The 15,637-nt window shown below is 44.3% G+C and overlaps 1 protein-coding gene across 1 annotated transcript in view; it reads left to right on the top strand.

Moving 5' to 3' along the window:
* NSG2 (neuronal vesicle trafficking associated 2) overlaps positions 1-15,637 on the top strand; it is a 31,900-nt gene that overhangs the window by 1,196 nt on the left and 15,067 nt on the right. The window contains exons 2-3 of the mRNA XM_021532136.4: positions 40-190; positions 12,142-12,261. Of these exons, the coding sequence (XP_021387811.1) occupies positions 62-190; positions 12,142-12,261 (249 nt within the window). The 5' untranslated portion in view covers positions 40-61. The remainder of the gene's footprint in view (positions 1-39; positions 191-12,141; positions 12,262-15,637) is intronic.

Below are 15,637 nucleotides of genomic sequence, written 5' to 3'. Positions count from 1 at the left end.
CCCTGCCCCGGTGACATTGCTCATCTCCCCCGGTTTCAGGTCTGGAAAGCCGGGTGCAAGGATGGTGAAGCTGGGGAGTAATTTGAACGACAAGAACAACAAACAACCATCCAACGAAGATGGTTTTCAGACAGTTCCTTTGATCACGCCTTTGGAAGTAAATCACCTGCAGTTCCCGGCTCCGGAGAAGGTAAAACAAAATCAGAATGTGCTTCTGCATGGTTGCGCACACGGACGTGCCCCTTGGTTGTCACTGGGCTCTGGTGATGGGAATTGTGGAACCTTTATTCAATAAATAAAAAGGGGTTATATTTCACTGTGCGTTTATCTGTTTAAACACATCAAATAAGCACGCAGCAGTCCCCCAGTGCCCTCCCTCCTCAAAAAAAGAGCACCAAATATTCCTAAATGCAACTACAAAAAAAGCTTGGTGTGTTTCTCTTGCAAGCGCTGGGGAAACTGAGGAGCAGTGTGCAATATGTTATTATCAGTAAGATTAATGGCCTGCTTTGAGAGGAGGTAATGTGATAACTCTGCCGAAATAAGCAGCTGTTTTAATTATCTCAGTCAAGCTCCGTTGTTTCCTTCTCTGTGGCTTTGCAAAGCTGATTTGGGCGCTGAGGATGCTGATTTCTCTGGGGACAGTGGCTGAGTTCCTGGGGCACAGCCCAGGGACTCGTTTGGCCCCGGGCAGGGGACATTGTTCTCCCCTGCCCTCTCAAGTCTCTCACACCTGAATGCAGCACTAAACTCCCAGGAATGTGCGATTGGCTGCGGGCTGTGTTGGGACTTTTTGGCTGCGGCGTCAGCTAGGAAATCTTTTGTCTACATCCCTGTGGGGATGATGCATATCAGTATAACATGGTGAGGACATGATGAGACTGTAAAAATCCGTATTCCCCAACAGCCCTCACCAAAACAAAGCCTGTCTGCAATGTAGTTCCCAGATACCACAGAGGTGGAGCCAGCCCACCCCAAAGTACAGACAGAATTATTAGATCTCACGGGATAATGGAATAATAGCAAAATTAACACTGATGGTTATTGAACATATATCCTGCTTTTACCGTGGTACAAAATGAATTTTCCCTAAATACATTAGGAGAACATGGTGATGGATGTGATCAACCTGTCTAGGTAGACAAATCATGTTTATTTTAGGATAGAGCTGAGTCAACTGCCTTGACATCATGGGAACCAGAGCTGTGCCAGACAAAGGAACTGGTCCCGTTCTCCACGTGCCTCATGGCAATCAGGAGCAACTTGGCTGAATTCAGGAGGGTTGGAATTCTATGAAATGTTGTGAAACAGGCTAAGCCAGCCCTTACCTGTGACTCTGATAAATAAGATGAAGCAAAATCATTCGGGCAAGGCAATAATATTTGTCATAAATGTCTGAAAAGCTCGGGGGAACCGTAGGTGTGTAAAAGTCGCTCCTTTGATGCCAATACAAAGGGCTCGTTGAGATCATCCAGTGTCACATGGCAATGTGGAATTTAAATGACTTGTGGAGCAGGTGAGACATGGATTACCCAACAAAGATCTTTCCAAGCTGATCAAGTGGTAATGAGGAAGCACCACAGTTCCCGTTGCCTGTTGGTGAGCAAACACTGGCATGGATTGGTGTGATGTGATTCCTTGCTGATTTTTCTGTTTAAACATGCCCACATCAATAATTCACGTGTTGTTAGGTTACATTTCCTTCATTAGCATATATTACTGCCAGTGCATCTACCAACATCCATATTTTTCTTTGCTGGAAGTGTGGGATGTGTCTCCGGGCGTGCTGAGCGTGATTCAGAACTCATTAGAGTCAGAGCTATTGATTTCTGCAGGCTGTGGTTCATCTCCTCCGTGCAACAGGCCCGGAGTTAACGGGCTGGAAATCCCTTCACCAGGAGGAGAGGTTATTTATGATAAAAGCAAAATAATTCACGACCTGTTTCCTTTGCTCTCTGTAGAAGGGGTTCTGGTGGGGTGAGTTCACCCCGAGGCAGAGGGGCTGTTTAAAGAGCTGCTGATCAGGAGCTGAGCCTCAAGTGAAAAGCTTGGGCAGAGGTTAAGTGAGAGGGGCAAATTGCAGCTTTGCTCTTGAGAAAGCAGAGCTGCTGCTGAATTCAGGCAAGCTGTCCCCCTGAGGAGGAGTGGACACGGATTTCAAGTCTTTCAGGGTATATTCTTGTTTAGACTTGCTCTCAGGAGACTGGGTTAAGAAAACACCTAAAATTGACTTTTCTCCACGAGCAGTTGATTTTATCCCGGGAGAATGAGATCATGAGGCAAGGTGCTTCCTGTGCCCGGTGCATGGGATGCTGCAGGAGCGAGCAGAGCCCGAGGAGCCGCGGTGCTGGCGGTGAGGGACAGCTCCGCGGGACTCTCCAGCCCCGGGGCTTTCCTGCGATCCAGGGATCCACAGGGAGGCGATGCTGCCGGCCAGCTCCTGCATCGCATCCTCGGCGCTGCACACACAGCGTGCGTTGTCCTGGCAGCCCCCGTAAGTGAAACCTAAAGAAAATCCAGCCCTGCTAAGTGTTCCCCTTTCTGGGCTTCTCTTCGCTGTCAGAAAGGATCTTAATTCAGGAAACTGCGCTTTTGACCTGCATCTAACCCTGGGGTCAGGGCAATCCACGGTGCCTCAAAACCAGGGCAGGGAGGTTTGGGTGCAGCTCAGGGCTCTGTCTAGAGGAAGAGTAATAACAGCTTTGGATAGTGACCCAAGAGTGTACAAGGCTTGTGCTGGGCAGCCCAGCTGCTGTCCCTATAGTAATGCCTTCACCTGCTGTGTATTTGCAAGTTCTGTTCCTTTATAGGCTTTTTGTTTCAGTTGAGTCTTAGATACCTGCATGCAAGTTGAAGAACATCAAACCTGTTGCTTGTTGAATCCCTAAAAGCACCCCACAAAGCCTGTGGAACCTACAGACTGAAAATTGTGGTTCAAGGACCTTGAATTCTTGAATTTTTCTTTATTTTAAGGATATTTTTGTAGCTGAAACACTTTGAGAGTCACTCAAAATGACTCTCAGCATTGACCTATGTAGGTTTTTCACCAGAGCTTCCATCATCTCTTGCCAAGTGTTTTTTGTGTCTGGTTCTTCTGTCAGAGAAAGATACGGAAATAGAATATAACAATGAGGATTTTACTGAAGCCCACCTCTTTTCAGATAGTTCCTTGAAGAAATCATATGGGGGTAAGAAAGGAAAACTCTTAAAAGGTGTGCTTAAATTTCCTGTCTGTCCTTTTGGGGGTGCTTTCCTAACAGGCTTGTTCTCCAAAGCACTGAGAGCTTAGCAGCTCCCTCTGACTTCCACCTTGCTGCTGTTGGAAAAATGCAGGCAGGATTTCAGGAGACTTCAATTTGGCAACCTTTCTTTTTTAAAACTGCAGGCCACTGGAATGTCTTCTTCCTTCTCCCACCAAAGGAGGATGTCCCCTCCTCATGCTGCTCCTCCTGCTGCTCCTCCTGCATCATCAGCATTCTCATCCTTCTGTCAGCACTTGTGTGGCTGCGGGGAATTGTCCCCCTTAGGTGCTAAGCCTGCTGTGCATTTTTATTTATGGACAATCTTGAAGCATTTCCCTTGTCCCCTGTTCCCTTGCTGGAGCAGAAGGCAGTCAGGTGCTCCTAAATCATTTTTGTATGGCCTTTTTTGTGAAATCCATCTATGTAACAGCAATAATAGCCCCATCAACAATGACAAGCCCTTGGCCTGGCTTTTTATGTCTTTGAATTTCATTTCTTCTGATTCAAAAAGGGAAAAAAAAAAAAACCCAACAAAAAAACCCAGAAATCTTTTATCTTTTAGGACCAAAGGGAAAAAGAGGAGCTGTTGCCTTGTTTTCCAAGGCATAGACAAACAGCTTCAGCTGTGATTGTGTCCCTGCACTGATAATGCTGAAAGATGTGCAGCTTTTCAGGACCATTCTGTTCACTGAAATATGAAGTAAAACCAACAACTGGGGACCTCTTGGTCTCTTGGCTCAGTTCAGTATAATCCAGCAGGAAATACCTCTGTTCTGGCAGTAAAATCCTAATTTTACATAACACAAAAGTGCATGAAAGCTCTTGTCAGGCTGTAAAAAACATCCGGCACCTCTTTTGTGGTGAAGGCTGCAGAAAGCTTATCATGTGGTCCATTGTTCTTTATTTTGAATGCATCAGGAGGCTCCAGAATTAATTTCTCTAGTGGCAAATTCCTGCCCCTGGCCACATCCCTCTCTGAGTGGTTGAGGCCATGCATTTACACAGAGTTCCTGGAGATCGGGGGCGTCCCTGGTGTTCACAGCCTGTCCCTGTTGGTTTAACAGAAAATAACGTTTGGTCCTGGCCAGCTGAGCAGGGATAATTCAGTGTAGCTGGATGAGTGCTCCTGTACCTCGGGGACTGCTTGGAGCTCCGTCTGGCTGGCGGTGTCAGCCTGCCCTCGGTGCAGCCTGGAGGCACGAGTGGGGCTGCTTTTGGGGAGCTGCTGCTCCTGCTGGGGCTGAAGGCAGCTCGGCATTCCCGGCTGAGCATTCCTGGGAAGCTGCAGGAGCTCTGGATGAACCGGGGACAGGCAGCTCCTCCTGCTCCTCTGCTGGTGGGATGGAGCAAATGGCAAAAGCAGGGATGGAGCAGCGATAGTGATGAGGCAGGGGGAGGAAGGAAGAGGGAGGAGGAGGATAAACATGGATAAAACATGAATAAAACAAAGGAAGGGAATAACAAATAAGAAGGAACAGGCTGTCTTGCCTTTCCCTGTCCTTTCTCCACTTGGAATGCTCTGCCTCATCCCCACAAATAGCAACGTCTGAGCCTTCTTCTCCTCCCCCTCCTACACTGTGCTAATTCCTTTGTCCTCTGGATGTGTATTAGAACTGAGCACCACCCCTGCTCGTTAGGCTGTAATAAATCCTTGCAGCATCCCACTGGGGCAGAGGGGCAGAGCAGCGTTTGGGGAACTTCCTTGATGTTGTTTGCACGTTTTGGACAGCCCTGCTTGTGTCCTTGGCGGTTTCTGCTCCTGTTTGGATGTCACTCTGTGCTGGCCTTCCTCTCACACACCAACCCTTCCAGCAGGGCTGTTCACAGGGTGCTCACAGGGACCTGGAGCAGCTTCCAGCAGTCTCCCATCATCCAGGGAATGTGCTGCTGCAGCTGAGCTTCACTCTGAACATCCGAGGATTTGTGTAGCCTGGGCAGAAATCTCCCTCCTTAACTGCTCTGCCATCAGTGCCTGAATAAAGGGCTTTAAAGCTACCTGGGTTTGTGAGCTCCATTACCTCTGTTAAGCCCAGCTATGTCTGCACTGCAATTCCTGGAGCTGCATCCTGCAGAAACAGCAGGAATGGACTCAGGGAATGGCTGTTGGGCTATGGAGCCTGGGCTGAACCTGCTCTTTCTTCTACCATGAAAGCCCACTGCTGAGGTGGAAGTGATTTCAGCAAGACTGCCAAGTGAACCCCACATACCAGTTCCTTACTGATCTGGAAAGGAGAACTGGGCAAGAATCTTGGCTGCTGTAAATCAGGGCAGCTGAAGGGAAATCAGTGGAGCTCTGCTAATTCAGCCCAGCCAATTTGTGATTGATTCTTTTGTCTGCTTTGCTAAACCCTCTCCTGGATGAACCTACTGAAATCAATTTTTCTCACCCCATCTCCTGTGGGTTTCTGGTGGTTATGGGCACCCAGATATTTGTAAGGAGATGTGGCTGAATAAATTCCAAGCCACTTTTGTTCTTGGGGCTGTGCCTTGCCCTTCTCAGCTGCTTTCAGCTCCCAGTGCAGCTTTTGCATTCTGTGCTGCCTTTCACTGGTGATGCCAGGACTGATTACATTTGCTGTCTTTGTCCTTTTGTGATGTTCCTTATGCCTGGAATATGCTCCTGGCACTGAGTCAGGAGACCACTTTTTTCCTACCACCCCCTGTAAAACTCATTTCCAGCACAACACCCATTAGATGAGATGATATAGGGTAAAAAAAATAGCAGAATACTGACCCTGGCTTTCTCCAGGGACTATGGATTTGATCCAAGGCATGTTTTTCTTAACATTTTCACATTTCTACTTTGTTTACTGCTTGATCTTTCAGGCACTTTATATATTCAAATAATGACTAGGATGCCATTACCTATATTCTACATGCCAATTTTAATATCAGCCTGCTGAGATGTGTCCATCCTGTAGATTTGGAAGCACAGCTGCCATTCCTGTAGGATGGGACATAGCCATGACCATTTGGGGAAGTTTTAAAGACCTAATTCTCTAAAAATCTGGGAATTTGCAGCATGGGGATTGCCAGGTAATCTGCAATTTGTGCACTTTTTCCAGTTTCTGGCAGTAGCCAGGGCAACAGTCAGGAGGAGGTACAGGAGGTGCTGCATGGAGCTGCTCATGCCTATCAATGTTTCATCCTAACCCTGCAAGGCCAGAGATTGTTTTAAGCCCTGAAACATGATTTTCTCATTTCTTTTCCTCTATTCTTTTAGTGCTGAGCATTTTAACTTCAGCTGCTGTTGGCAATGTGCACATCTCATCTGCTCTTTGGAGCTGGCTCTGGGTGAGGATTAAGCTGCAGAATTGTGTGAGCAGGTGGTGGATTCTGGCCATTGCTTGGCTTGGAGCACATGAGGGGAGAACCTGCCCCAGTCCCAGCAGGTTTAGTGCCAGCTTTAGGCTGGGGGCACCTTTTGCTGTCACCTGGCCCCTGCTGCACCCTGAGGTCCTGCTCAGTGCTGATGCTTTGTTGGGTAACAAAGGCAAAGGAAACCACGACATTGGTGCCAGTGAAAAGCTGGTATTTTCCCTTCTGTTTCTGCAAGGAATGGAGAAAGGTGTGGAAAAGAAGGAAGCTGAGTCTCATTTTCATTTAAAAGTGACCCTGACTAATCCTCCTGGAAACGGGTGGGGGTGTTACAACCATTTTGTGGGACTACAAAGTCCAGCTTTGAACTTGGAGGGAACCGTTCTCCTTGGTAGCAGCAACACATCTTGTTTATCACTTCTGTCAATCTGACGGCTACTCCGACTGAGAGACTCTTCATTATTAATAATCCCAGGAAGTAGTATTTTAAATTTTTATGGGTTGCGCTTTGCAGCACCTGAACCACAATATATTACATGCACCGTGGCAGTGGAGTGGGAATTACAGCAGGGCTGCATGTCCTTTTCCAAATGAATAATTTAAAGTTTTCACAATGCCAGTTATGTTAAATATTATTACTCATTTCTTCAGGGAAAACCATAGAGCTCAAATGCAAATATAAAGTGGCAATGAATGATGTTACATTTAGCCAGTTGGAGACAAGGCTCAGAATTCATATCAGTTCATTTTCTGAAACACTTACTTCATCCCATTGCTGGAAAATCCTTTTCAAGGTTCCATGCTTAATGGGATATTTTTCAATTTGTCACATTTCACATCTACTCTGCTCCTTCCTCCTCACAGCAAATGCTTTTAATATAGCCTACTTGGTTAGAAGCTTGCTTTCTTTTCCCTTTCAGCAGCCCAAATCCCTGGATTTCCCAGCACTCTCCCACTGTTTACCTTCTCAAGGTTGTTGATGATGGATTTCCTGCTGGTGTAGGCAGACTCTCATCTGTTGTTTCTCACCTCAGCATACCTATAATTTTCCAAAGCATCACTACAGAGAGGGTGCATGGTCCTGCATCCATTAAAGCTGAGGAAAGATTTCCTATTGATCCCAGTCATGGCACTGGCATGAAGCCTGGAATAATAATAGCATTTAGGTTTGGGACTCAATAAATGTATTAGCAAACAGCATCATTAGAAACATCTTGTGTGGAGCAGGGTGATGGATGTGGCTTGTGGTCCTGTTATGGTGGGGTTTCACAATTTCCAGACCATTCCCTGCAGGCTGCTCTGAGCTCTTCAGAAATGTTTGAGGGACTGGAATGAGGAACCAGAAGATCCAAGGAAGAGAACAGAATGTCAAAACCTTTCCAGACACGGAATGTTGCTGAGTCTGCTGACCTGGGATGGCTGAAGGGGACAATTCTGCAGAGTGCTGCAATCTTCCATAGGTTGTCTGACTGCCTTCCCACCCCATCATCCTTTGCTAGCCCCTAATCCCAAAAACGTGACATTTATGTGGAGAATCTGCTGGAGCTGCCATTCTCTCTCATTAATGAAGGTCTGAGAAAACAGTGTATGGAAAGCAGTGAACCAACCCTGATGTGAACTCCTGACTCAGCCACCAAGAGGGACTCAGCACATTACTGAGATTCTTTTTTTGTCTTTTTTCCCTACTCCTCCACAAGTAATATGGGATGCTGGGGTCATGATGTGAGCAGAGCCCCTGAGCAATTGATGAAGAATTCCCCAGGATCCCCAAGCACCCGTGTTGGAAGTGGCTGTGGGAAGGAGCCTGAAGCCAGCTCCAATAGGCCAAAGCCCTTAAATGCACACTTAACTTGAAATATCCGGCTCATCCTGCTGATGTTAATAGGACTACTTGCATGCTTAAGTGCTTTGCTGAATTGGTGGTTAATTAGCTCAAATTCTAAACAAACCTGGTTAAGGAGGAAGCTGCAAGGACTGCAGTGAGGGTTTCCATAATTAGATATGACTTTTTGCTGGTCCATAACCTTTTTCCCTCTTCTCATATCCTCACTCTGCAAAGTCCATCTAGGAAGCAACTTTCAACGAACAGCTTTATTTTGGATGTAAAATGAAGAAAGTCCCAGGTAATTTATTGGTGTCCCCTTTACTACATATGCAAGAACAGCTCAGTTCCTGCAACTTGAAGTTGCTGTATCTCTGTGAAATGGTGTCAAAACTTTAAGAACAGATCACAGGAGCAAGATAATCTGCAGGGAGACTCCCTGAGCTAAATCCATCTGAAAAGTCCCCCTTAGAGCAGCTCTTTTCCAACGTGCCAACATCCCAGAGGAGGGAAGGAGATGGCATTTCCTTCCCTTCGGTTTCCTTGGAATTGCAGCTCTCCAGGACCCCAGTTTTGCCCTTCCTTTCCCTGATTTCAATCCAGAGCAATTCCCAAGCCAGCACCGCTGCAGAACAGCCAAGGAGAGGGGCTGGGGATGATTCTGGTGCTGTAATGAGCAGCAGCAGCTCTCCCAGGAAAGCTGTCGTGGTGCGAGATGGATGTTCCTTGTTTGCATGGGAATAGTGGGATCGGGGCTGGCTGCAGCTGCTGGGGCAGCCGCTGATAAACGAGCTCCGATCATTGCCCCGACTGCACAGTCAGGAGGCTTTTATTACTCGACGTTCAGCAGCAATTTGGGTAGAATTTCTGGAAGACTTCACTGCCAGGAATTCTTTTTTCTCGCTGACAAAATGGAAAAAGAAGGTGAAAAAGGAGTGATGGCAGGGAATAGGAGAAGGCAAATCTTTCCCACTCATCCCAAATCAGAAGTCTGGAAAATGAAAACAGAAAAAAAAAAAAAAAAAAGGCTGAAAATGCAGAAAGATTTCTTCAGAAGATTGATTATTCCTTTTCTAAATTTGCACTTTTAACTCTGCAAGAGTAGGATCCGTGCTCAGACTGATTTATTTCGCCTGTGGGGGACTGAGCAAGAAGGAGCTCTGTTCTTCTCAATGTACACCCCATGCCCTCAGCAAAATTGCATTTTTATCGTTGCTGCCACGATATTGAATGGTCCCCCCCCTGCAGGTTTTCAGTTTTCAGTTTGACCTTTGTCATTTGATTTCTGTGCTCTCCTCTAAAAAGGAGACTTCACTGCCTGCCCTTTCTGCTGCTGAGTAATTTCAGCAGATGTTTGACAAAGACACTTCTGGAGAGCAGGTTTTTAACTTTTGCCTGCTAAAAGCCCTTTAGCAGAGGTGCTTCTTCCCTCTTCTACCAAAGCTTTTTGATACCTCTGCAAAACACTGCCCAGGGTGACTCTGGCTCTGTGCACACTCATTTCACTACTGGCACAGTCAGCAAATTGTGTTTCAAGTACCTTCTGATCTGGCTGGGGCCCGAGCTTGCTTATTTATTCCCAGATGTGATAGAATTGCTGCTGGACCTGAATCTGATGCCTGGTGAATGAAGAGCTGTGTGGGTTCATTTTCGGACTCTGTATCCCTGCAGACAGCATGATTCAAACTTTCCTGCTTATTGGTGCAATGGAACAGTTAAAAAACAGCCATAACAAAATGGTGTTGATGATGAAAAAAATTAAATTATAGCTAGAAACAAGGAAAGATTTAAATTTGATTCTTTTTCTTATATTCTGCTTTCATGGTCTTTCATTAAGACCCAGTCTTACGGTTTGTGGAAAAGCTCTCATATAAATTTTTAAAATTGTCTGCGGCTAAGATTTACACCAAGCAGGAAGCATGAATTTGGGAGAATTGGATATTGTCTGAAAACAGAAAGAGAGCAATTTCTAAACGCTGGCTGGCAGGTGCTGCTGGCTGATGCTCTATAATTTACTGTACTGGGTGTGCAAAAGGCCAGGGAGAAATCTGAAGGCTGGCCAGCTGCACTGGGTGCATTTGCCTCCTCTGGAGGGAGAAAAAGAGGTCATTGCTTGTTTGGAGCTCAGAGCTGACCTGGGCCACTCTGTCTTGGCTGCAGAGGGAGCTTTGCTTTATTTTGCCCACAATGTGCTGGGCAGGGTGGGCAAAATGGGGTTTGATTCAACAAATGGGGTTCAGAGCAGGGTCAAGATTCACCCCAAACCTGCCCAAGCTTGTCCCCATTTATCATTTCCCCTCTTCTGTGGTGCGTTGTTGTAGTTTTTCATTAATAAGGTATAAAATAGTTAACAATTTTTTTGTTATAAGGTTTTTTAAGGCTAAACTATCTCATTAAGAAATGACACTTAAATTATTTTTTCTTTTAACTCAGCAACTAATTACTTGAAGTCTGCAGTGCGGACTTTTCTGTTTAATTATAAAATATTACTTAAACTTATGAAGAAGGAAGAAGAAGGTAAAGAACAACTTGCCTCCAACCTAAAATTTTTATCTTGTTTCATATATATTACTATATTCTAAAACTTCAAATTCTAAGTTTTTCACCTTGTGATATTACACACTTCTAATTAACTACACCCTTGTAACCTTAGTGTTGTCAATCAATTTTGGAAGTTTTTTTTACAGCCTCAGATTAAATGTAATGTTCTCTTGGGAGTCAGAGTCTGTCAGTACAGAAAATTTAAAATTTTTAATATCTAGAACTCTAACATTGTGTCATCACAAATCCTGAGCTCCCAGCTGCTCATAGAAATGTATTTGTGTGGCTTTTTGTCCCTTCTTCTCACCAAGTATTAATATTGCAATTGCTCCTGTAATAAAAACTATTGAGAGGGATTTGCTGGAGGATGTAAATATTCATCAGTCTTTAATGATTTGCATTTGAATCCAGAAAATTGGCTTATGACTCCTCGGTGCCTCTGATTTCCACATACATTAAATGCAGGAGGATTAAATACCTGGGGTTCTCTTTGGTCCAAAGCAGACTTTGCTGTCTCCATTTGGAAATAAGTCCTTGATTAGCTGGAACTCAACCTTGTGCTTCACTTAATCTGTTCCAATCCTCCACCAGGTTTTGTTTCTAACTAAGAGCTTGGGGATCACTCTTGTCACTCTCATCTGGAGCAGGCTCCACTCCTGGAGATTTTAATTTCCACCAGGCTGCAGCTCAGAATGGAGAACCAGAACGTGGGTCTTCTGCACTGGTGTAAACCACCTCATTTCATAAGATTAGTAGGACCTGGATTAATCAGACACAGATTTTAGGGGAAAAGCCAAGGTGATAATACAAGATAAATATTGATCATCTGGAGCCTGAATGAATGAAGCTCCAAATAGCCTAAATTTAAATTGGTTTCCGAAGAACTTGTTTGGACAGAGCTTTTAATTAGTGAGGCTCTTTAGCACGGGCTGTTCTTCTGCCTGTTGAGCTTGATATAAAACTTAAATACTCCTAAACAAAAGTGTGTGTCAAACATTTTGCTGCCAGCTATTTTAAGGCTCAGTGTAATAAGCTCACTGTCCTAGTTCTGTGTATCTGCCAGTTTATCTGCCTCTTATTCCTGAGGGGGTGATGGCTTGTGCTCATTTATGGTGCTTGTGTAGGTCCAGGGTATGGTTTATATAGAAATGCTTTGATAACAAAGCTTCAAAAATCTCTGCTGTGAGCAGAAGCCTCAAAAGTGTTGTTATTTTCCAGGTAATTGTGAAAACAAGAACAGAATATCAGCCTGACCAGAAGAACAAAGGAAAACTCAGAGTGCCCAAAATTGCTGAATTCACAGTCAGTTTCACTGATGGGGTAACAGAAAGACTAAAGGTAAGAAATGGTTGTTCTGCTGCCTTCTGATGCAAATTCCACTCATTTTAAAATAACTGAATCAAAGTGACAGGAAAGACATAACAAATTTAACACTTCACTCATCACCAGGGTCAAAGAGAGGCTTATCTGCATGAGTGTGAAGAGTTTTTTTAGGACAGGCATGAAAATACCTTCATAGCTACATCTCAAGTAGAAAATGCTTTTCTTTACCAAGAAAATAATGTAAATATATTCCAGCCCAAATTGAATATAAACCAAGTTTGAATCCTTTTTCTTCTTAAACACTGGTGTTAAAAGAAGTTTTTAAAATCCAAGTGAAGATTGGTTGAAACATTTTGTTTAGCATTTTAAAATTCCTTTTGTCTCATAGCCAGTCAACACTTTTCATATTTAAAATACTTTGGTATAATTATTATATTACTACAGATTTAAAACTACTTCAAAATGCATAGGAAAAAATATTAGAGAAGTATCCAAGCATATCCTGCCCTGTAGGCAGTGTTGCTCCACAGGAATTGGAATTTTCTGATGGAAAATGTTTCCTTGGGAAATTTTCAACAGGCTCTACTCAAACATGGAAAGAAACTCATGAATTATTGAGTGCTGTCTGTTCCTGTTGACTGCAGCACATTAGAATGGCTCAGTTCCTCCTAAAATTAGACTCCAAACGTGTAGCTGCCAGTTTTCCTCCCTTTGCACTGGGAAGACCTGGTGCTTTTTCTAAACCACAGAGCATGGCAGTGATAGAAATAGGAGATGTGATTGCTCATTTTCAAAGTCAGAAGAAATATCAATGAGTTTGAGTAAAAAACAGAGAAAATGGGCAGTGCCTGGTGACATTTCTGCTCCTTCCAAAGCATCATTTATTCTTAAGAGTTGTGGGAATAAATGTTTATGGTTCTTGGCTGGTTTATTTTTCCAATGGACATCACAGTTTGATCTGAAATTTCTTATCTGTTGTTGGTACTCACTGAATTCTTCCCTGAGCTTCTTGTATATAGTAACTATTTACCAGCAGTGGTAATTCTCTACTGTACCAGAGTAAAGTGAATTAACCATGGTTAAATCCCAGTCTTAGAAGCCTCAGCAGCCATTTCCAGTGTCCCACACAAATCAGAACGGGACACGATGTGCCTGAGAACCAACAATAAAGTGAGAGACTCCCGGACTGATGTGTTGCCTTTAACCCCAGTAAATGGCCTTGTTGGTGTTGTAAATGCTGCTGCCTCACTGGGTATTTAACACTCCATCCTGCAGCCCCGAAGCGTGAAAGGCAGGGTAAAACCAGGAAAAATCTGGCTTTGTTATTTTATAAAAGCACTCAAGAACATCTCCTCCTTACACACCAAGTTAATGTATAGCTGATAGATATATCCTATTTCATCTGCTCCTTCTACTGAATACCTTGTTTTTCAAATTCCCAACTTGCTGTTGCATTCAAACCTTTCCTTTCATGCATTTTTTCCTCTTCCCATCCTGTTTTTGGTGCAGTTTTCCCATTTCACAGCTATAGCTGGGAGCCCTGGCAGAGATGGGAGCTGGGCCTCTTCCTATAGAGCCTGGCAGCATCACAATTTCATTTTTGAGCTATTTCTTTTCCCTAAAATCCATATTATTTTCATTCTCTGCTCTTCAATGTCATCTTTTTCATCAGGCAGCTTCTGCTCTAATACTGGATAAGACTCTAAGCCTCTCCCTGCCTGCTTTTCATAAGGCTTCCATGTATCCCATTAAATTTGTATTATTATTTCCTGACAAAATTAGCTGAGATAATAGCTAATATTTATTACCTTTTGTACTTTTTATTGCACCACATTTTTGTCCCAGTGTATATTTTCATTGAAGTTATTAAAAACCCTGCCCTCTGGTTATAAGCTCCCCTATTATCTGGTACTGATGAAATCATCTTACATTTGATTTTTGTAAGAGGAAATCACAGTAAATACTTAACTTTTATGATCTCAGTTTGGCTACATTTTTAAAAGCTTTAAAAAAGATGATATAACTGTGATCATCATATTCTCTTTTGTCCTTTTGAGGGGGAAATGCCCTCCCAGACCATCGAGTCCCAGCTGTGCCCCATCCCCACCCTGTCCCCAGACCACAGCACCCAGTGCCACCTCCAGCCCTTCCTGGGACACTCCAGGGATGGGATCCAAACCTCCCTGGGCAGTTCCAGTGCCTGAGCTCCCTTTCCATGGGGAAATTCCTGCTGTGCCCACCCTGAGCCTGCCCTGGCCCAGCCTGAGGCTGTTCCCTGTTATCCTGGGGCTGGCTGCCTGGGAAAGGAGGCTGCAGTTCTGTGATTTTGTGCTACAGAAGACCAAGACATCTGGAACAAAAGTTTTGAGACCACGTGAACTTGCCAGCCAAGTCCACAGATGCCCTTTTCCCTGCCTTTTGGGTATCTTTTATTGAAGAAACTAATGAATTATTAGACAACTTTCTCACATGAATAAGCCCAAGCCAGAATTTAAGCTTATGCTTGCATATTTTTCATCCATGCAGAATAGCCCAGATCTGAGCTCTTTAATTAACATAAAGAAGAGACTGTCCCTAGGCAACGGTTCTTATTTCACACCAGCTCTTCCAGGAATCTGAGATAGCTCCTGCCTCTTGTCACATCCCCTAATAGATGAGATTATGATTCTCTCCAGCTCAGCACACAGTGTCCTGGAAGTTTGACCAATTAGGCTGATTCTTCAGCTGCATGAGTCAGCTCATACCTCCTTTATAAAACTGTTTAAATAGTTGCGTGTAGATGGGTTACGAGAAAATGATGTTAAAATAACCTTATGGTTGAGCCATCCATACAGAAAAGAAATTTCTTTTCTCATTTTACTCCTCCACAGAGAAGCAAAGAGAACATTTTTCTAAGCTGACAGGCAGTGATTTATAGACCTTGCCTTCTCCAGACTGCTTCTACCTTTGGAGTGAGCTTTGAAGGGAGTTCCTGTTCCTGGGCTTTGCCATCCTGTGACAACACTGAGGTGCCTTAGAGAGGGTTTGTAAATGTGTCTCTGATTCCTCTGTGGGGTGACAGCTCTAACCCTCTGCATCTGAGCTTCCTGCTCCTTCTCACCAGTGATACCCCACTGTACATCTTTTAAGAACAGTCTCTCATATGTGAGTAATCATTCTGCCCTTATTTCTGTCAGTACTGAAAAGAGATTGAATCCCTTTTGCTTTTTAAACAGATTCCCCGCCAAATGAAGTCTTGTTACTTCTGGAGAACAGGGTTTTCACTGACTCCTTTTCTCTTCCAACCAGTCCAGATAGCCCAGAAATCATCCAGCAGCCTTGATTTATTTGGATGGCACCAGAAGAGGTGCTGGAGTGGCCTTTCTGTGTAGGCCTACAGAGCATTGGGTGG

This window comes from Lonchura striata, chromosome 13, assembly GCF_050655825.1.
Source record: "Lonchura striata isolate lonStrDom1 chromosome 13, ASM5065582v1, whole genome shotgun sequence".
In the NCBI taxonomy this organism is placed as follows: Eukaryota; Metazoa; Chordata; class Aves; order Passeriformes; family Estrildidae; genus Lonchura; species Lonchura striata.
This window is presented reverse-complemented; position numbering and strand designations above follow the sequence as displayed.